This window comes from Pteropus alecto, unplaced genomic scaffold (genome assembly GCF_000325575.1).
Source record: "Pteropus alecto unplaced genomic scaffold, ASM32557v1 scaffold53, whole genome shotgun sequence".
Taxonomy (NCBI): Eukaryota; Metazoa; Chordata; class Mammalia; order Chiroptera; family Pteropodidae; genus Pteropus; species Pteropus alecto.
Window position 1 is genome coordinate 6,670,530 of NW_006434366.1, and position 5,986 is coordinate 6,676,515.

The 5,986-nt window shown below is 64.2% G+C and overlaps 1 protein-coding gene across 1 annotated transcript in view; it reads left to right on the forward strand.

Annotated features, from left to right (window-relative positions):
* LOC102897264 (E3 ubiquitin-protein ligase PDZRN3) overlaps nucleotides 1-5,986 on the forward strand; it is a 96,743-nt gene that overhangs the window by 7,854 nt on the left and 82,903 nt on the right. The window contains exon 3 of the mRNA XM_025044835.1: nucleotides 2,151-2,249. Within this exon, the coding sequence (XP_024900603.1) occupies nucleotides 2,151-2,249 (99 nt within the window). The remainder of the gene's footprint in view (nucleotides 1-2,150; nucleotides 2,250-5,986) is intronic.

Genomic DNA, 5,986 nt, shown 5'->3' on the forward strand with positions numbered 1-5,986 from the left:
CGTCGTGCGTTCATTTCGCTGTTTCCTCGTTATCAGCCTTAAAGGAAACTAGTCAAAGGCAGGGACCGGAGACCTAAGCAGCTGATTTGACAAAGGCTGTCGACCAGAGCTGTCTGCTCGGGCTGGGGGACATGCTGGAGGCCCCGGACACTGGGTCTCTGGCCGCTGAGTTTGTCCTGCTGGGACCTCAGGCAGAAAACAAGAAAATCCGAGTGACAGGCCGGAGGGCGGTGGCTCATGTGGGGACGGTGGCACGTGTGGGGACGGTGGCACGTGTGGGGACGGTGGCTCGTGTGGGGACGGTGGCACGTGTGGGGACGGTGGCTCATGTGGGTTCCAGGGAGCAGGGACCCTGCCGCCGTCGCTGAGCAGGGTGGGAGGTGGTGACGCTGAGCCCTAAGGGACGGGAGCTGTCGCCGCCCAGCAGTGGCCGCATCTCGGTGGGGAAGTCGAGGGCCGCCCCGGTGTCCACGGCAGCCGGCCCGTCGGGCTGGTGGCTACTGCCCCCCGGGCGGCTGGGGCAGCTCCTTCACGCAGGACAGCAGTGCGGTTTGCCACGTCGAGTGACGCGGGCTTGTGCTGGACGTAGTGTCTGCAAAACGCGCCAGAGCCACAGCCGCAGCCCTGCCCACCAGGAGATGCGGGACAGTGGGTCAGAGTGGACGCCCGTCTCTTCCTTGCTCTGTGGACGTCGGCTCCGGGAGCTCAGGCTGCCCGTTGATCCTCGCTGGCTCTCTGAGACGCCTCTGGTTGCTCTGCTGGAATATTCCGTAGCCTGGACTGTTGGTCCTCTGAAGTCACGTGTTTTCGCGAGTTCTCTCTGCGGGGACAGCATCGCGCTCAGAGCATATCTAAGAGTCGACGTAGCCTCAATTCTGAGCTGGCCCGTGTTGCGTTTTAGCTGTGTGACCTTGGGCAAGTCACTTGAGGTCTCTGCGTCTGGCTGTGCATGTGCGAAATGGAGAGAACCAGCTCTCACCGGACTGCGTGGGGCTCACGGCCGACCCGACCCCAGCCTGCACCCGGCGAGGCGGAGGCGTCCACAGCTGCACCCACACGTGGTGCCCACGCGGGAGCTGCTCGGACACGCTGGCCCGCATGTCGCTGAGGCCGCAGTGGGAAGGAGGCCCCTGGACGTTCGGACGGGACCGGAGCTGAGTAGGGTCTCTGGATGGCCAGCCGGGCCCGGCGCCCACAGCCCGCTGACCCCTCGCACACTGGGCATTGATGGGATCGGGAGGGCAGCGAGACGCCCGCCCTTGTCATGTTGGGAGAAGCACCTGACGCTCATTTCGGGCTGTGATTTTGGTTTCTCTGGAATCGTGTTTGTGACTGGCAGGGAGGGGGGGGCTGGGGCTGCGTGTCCACCCCGGTTTCCGCCATGCGAGGGGCAGGCTGGCGGTCACCCACATCCAGAGTCGGCCCCGTCCTCTGCGGAACACGGGGTTTTAGTGCTGCTTAAAGAGGAAGATGTTTCGCAGTTTCGTTGTTTAACGAACGGGGTTTTCGTGAGTTTGCAGCGGTGACCGCTGTCGAGATGGCCCCGCAGCACATCCTGAGCTTTTGCTGTTCAAACGGTTTGTTTGGAAAAGACACGCGCTGTGCTGTTTAATTTGCAATTGCGTCTGTCGATCGCTGGGACGTAACGCGCCCGGAGAGAACCCACAGCCGTCTGTGGGAGGGGCGGCCCCACCCGAGCCGCGAGGCTCCCTCTGAGCTGCTGGAGCTTTTAGGTTTAGAAAAAAGGGCGTGAGCAGCGAGCCGTCCTCCTCCCAGAAAGTTCCGGTCCAGACGCCCAGAGCTGCGTGGTCTGCGGACAGTGAGGCCAGGGCGGCCAGGTTTGGGCTGGTGGCGGCCACTTTCCTGATGCAAATCGGGACGGAGCTGAAGCGGCTGTTTGCACCACCAGATCTTCCGATGTCGAGAAGCCGCTAAGTGTTAGGAAATTAGAAGCATTTCCGAAATGGTGAAAAAGCTGTTGCGTCTCACGAAACCGTGTGGGGAGGACGTGGCAGCTCCGAGGGGGATCCGGCGGTGCCCTCGACCCCGCGCTCTCAGGCCGGGGCTGAAGGGGGCCCACGCTGCGCTGCGCGTGAGCCGGTCCCGGGGCCGGTGCAGGCGGTGCTCACGCATGTGTCCTCTCTCCACAGGACGGACCGTCCAGCGCGGGCATCTTCGTGTCCAGGGTCGCGGACGGCGGGCCGGCAGCCAGGGATGGGGGCCTGCAGGTGCACGACCGGATCGTCGAGGTACGTGCGGCTGCCTGTCTGTCCCTGGGGCCCCCACCTCGGCCAGCATGTCGGCAAGGCGTGTGCTGGGCAGAAGGGTGGACGCGGCGTGGTGGCCGCGTGGGACGGGCGGGTGCCGGTGGCCACGGTGTCCAGCGTCAGCGTGGTCGTGACACACAGAGACGCCGGCCCGAAGCACTGAGGTCATGCTGGGCGCTCGGCGTCGTGTGCTCTGTCCCGTGAGCCGGCGTGTCACATGGTGCGGGCCCCGGGGAGAGCGCTGTCAGCTCCGCGGTCACCGATGTCCCAGCGTGCACAGCTCGTGTCCCCACGGCCGTCCTGTGCTCCGCGGGGCCGTCCTCCTGTCCTCTGTCACTGGGAGGGCTGGCCGCCTGGGGCGTGCGGGCGAAGGCCGGCCCCCGGGACGTTCGCACGCACGTTGAGGCACCCGCGTTTCCCTCGGCGGGGGCCCCGGGCTCCAAGGCGGAGGAAGCTCTCGCCTCCTCACTGGGCTCTCGACGCAAAGTCGGGCAGTGGCGGTTTGTGCTGGTGTTTGTTTTTGGCCTGTCTGGTCACATGTTTAACGGACGAAAACGCAGCTGGACTTCTCGGGTCTCGTAGGAGGGAAAAATGAAGCGCGACTCTGCGGGCCCCCCGGGCCGGTGGCCGTGACGCAGGTCAGGAAACCGGACGAAGCCCACACGCCCTGCGATGCGCGTCTTCCGGGCCTGACTGAGTGGCGTCCGCTTCGGTGTCTTCCTGGCCCGTTTCACAAGCCGGGGGGCAGGGTGCAGGGGGCCCCGAGACGGGCCGAGGCTCGGGAGGCGGCCCGTGTGCCTCCCACGTGGCGGGGGAGGCTGCGGCACGAGGGCCGTGACAAAGCGCCATGTGCAGAGCAGCTGCGCGTGACGGGCGCCCCGTCCGGCCAGATGGGCGTCCGGCTCTGCCCTGGGCAGCTCCACGTCCTCGGACAAGCCCCCGACCACGTCCGAGCGTTGTGTTCGTCTGTGGAGCATGGACACCGTCGCGTGCGTCACGGGGAGCGTGCAGAAAGCAACGCGCGTGTCCGAAGGCCGGGGAGGTGGCCCCGCCGACCGCTGGCCGGGGCTGGCTCCGGGTCATGGAGGGGCCGGGGCTCCGGGCGCAGCCTCGTCAGCCCAGATGAGTTGCGAGCGGAGCGTTTTATGTGCCGTAGACTTCAGGTTTCCCAAATCCGGCCTGGGAAGGACCTGTCACTTCCTGAGGCCACGTAAGTCGTGGTCACTGATCGGTCAGGACCCTTTCGTAATTTACGTCTCCGTGCGAATGACGTGCGGACTCGTCGCACGTGCGGCGCCCTGAGCTAAACGCGGTGGAGCGAGGCCTGTGCGGTGCCACGGAGAGCAGTGTGCGCGTCACGCTGACTCGTGGCGGATGTCGGCGCTCGTAGAATTCCGCAGTTTCTATTTCTTTAACAAAATCTTCCCTTAAGATTGCGAGTTGCATTTATTTTTAGGGTCACGTTTCCACATCTCGAGGCGAACGCAACGCGCCGATGTAGAAAAGTCGAAAAACTACAGTGAGCTGTGAAAATGGAAATAGGACCCTCAGCGATCGTGCGCCCCGCCTGGACGAGCTCGTCCGTCCGCCCGCCCGGCCGGGAAGCAGCGGCCCCCGCGCTGGCCTCCGCGGGGACTGCCGTGCACACCAGACCCGGCCCGCGCTCCCGCCGAGCTCAGCTCAGTGGAGCCGGCAGCGCTCGTGGGCGGAGGATCGCGATTCAGCGCAGCCCTGTTGCTGGGTTTCTGCGGCTTCGCATCGTTGTCTGAAGTGTCGGGTTTTGAGTCACTGCTCGTAGGAACCTGGCCGAGGAGAGTAACGCGTGAGGGGACGTGGAGTGGAGTCGCTGGAGATGCGGGAATCGAGCAAGGAGGATCTCGTCACGTTTTTATCGAAAGCTCGGTCGTGGGGTCAACACCTGCGTTTTCTCCGCGGATTTGGAGGCGCGTTTGGGAGCTGGAGGGGAGGGCGGTGGTGGCGGCTCCCCCTGCAGCCCGGGGCGGCCGAGGCGGACGGCGCCGTGGGACCTTACACGCCGAGGGCGGCGGGGTCACTGCCGGAGAAATGTCACCCTAACCGCGGTGTCGCACCGCGTCCCGGCTCTGACCACACGGTAACTCGTGAGCCGTGGCTCTTCAATTTACCGTGTTTTGACAAATTAGGCTTTTTAGGGTGCTTAGTTAAGAACTCGTAAAGATACGTGCACGTGTGGCTCTGAACTTGTACGTGCACCTGAGTGAGGGTCCGTGCCTGACGCGTAAGCACCGGCGACGTCACCTCGTAGCTCGAGACACGTCCCCTTCGCCGTGTGCGTCACTCATCGGAGGCCGGAGAGAACCGGACGAAGCGCTGAGCTTTTTGAGGATGATCCGTGTTTGCTCCTTCGTAAGAAAGGGAGGGAGGGTCCTTTGGGCAGAGGTCGTTCTGGAAGGTGGGGCCAAGGGCATCTTTGATGGGCAAGTGACTTAATGACACCTATTCACAGGGATTTAGGTCAGTTTTCTGGACACGGTACGTGAACCGTACAGTCTCACCTGCCAGTTTTCAGATTTCACAGAACGTGCGTCTTCCGCCTCACAGGGAACGGGCTGCGGACGCTGTGTTTTGTCGAAAGGCCGCTTCCTCCGTAGCTCGTTTGCGGGGGGAGCCTGTGTCCAGCGTTCGTTGTCTATGCTGTAATCGGAACGTTCAGCTCGCGCGTCCTGGTCTTTTGTCACAATTGGTCCGAGTTCTGCACGGTCTTGAAACCCAGGGCAGTGGGGATGTAAGGGGGGGACCGTTACCGGCCCCCTGTCATTCGGAGTCGGTGGGTCCAGCCCGATCCCCAGGGGGCAGGGGGTCGCCGGCCCTCGAAGCCTAGGAGCACCCGTCTCCGACGCTGGCTGACGGGGCTGCGGGGATCGGAGCACGTGCCCGTCAGCGAGTTTAACCGCGTCTCTCGAACCGAGTCACATGCCTCCTGCTCAGTTCTGCGTGTCGGCGTCACCTGCTTTGTTAAAACTCAGCATTTCCCTTCAAAGCCTCGTGCCGCTGTTTACCCTAAACTCGTTTTAAAAGGAAACGGAGTTGCGATTGTCACGCGCTGTGACGCGGGGTGACAGACGACAGCACACGGAGCACCATGAACGCGGTCGGCGGCATCTAGCGAGACCGAGTCCTGCTTCCCTCGCTTACGAGTGGACGCGCGTGGGGTCGGGGCCGGTGCTGCAGGCGCGTCTGCTGCCGGCTGTCGGGTCCGGTCCCGGTCCGGGTCCGGGTGAGGGGTAGCGGCCGTGCCCAGGCCGCGAAGCGCGTCAGTGCGAGGCCCGTTCGCCCGTCTGCGGGCTGCGCATAGATGAAGTTCCTTCACCGATGGTGGCGGCGTTAGGCCCAAGCCAACCGTCGTCCAGGTGTGGTCAGGTGGTCGGGGAGGATCCGTGTCCCCGAGCCCTGTCCCCGCGTCCCCCAGACGCCCGCACCGGCATCTGCCCCGGCTCCCCCTGCCTCCTGCTCCCGGCACCTCTGCCCCAGACGCGTGGGCGGCCGAGGAGCGGGGGCTTCCCCGGGCCGCAGCCCACCGAGAAAACGATTCCATCTGCGTTAAGGGATTTCAGAGGCGAAAGGTAAATGTGGCGTCTCAGGCCCCAAATCGGGGAATCCACCTTCCACGAGGTGCCACTTGCTTTTACAACGTTTTGAAAAGCTGCCATCGTCACCACGGGGCAGCTTGGTGTGGCCCA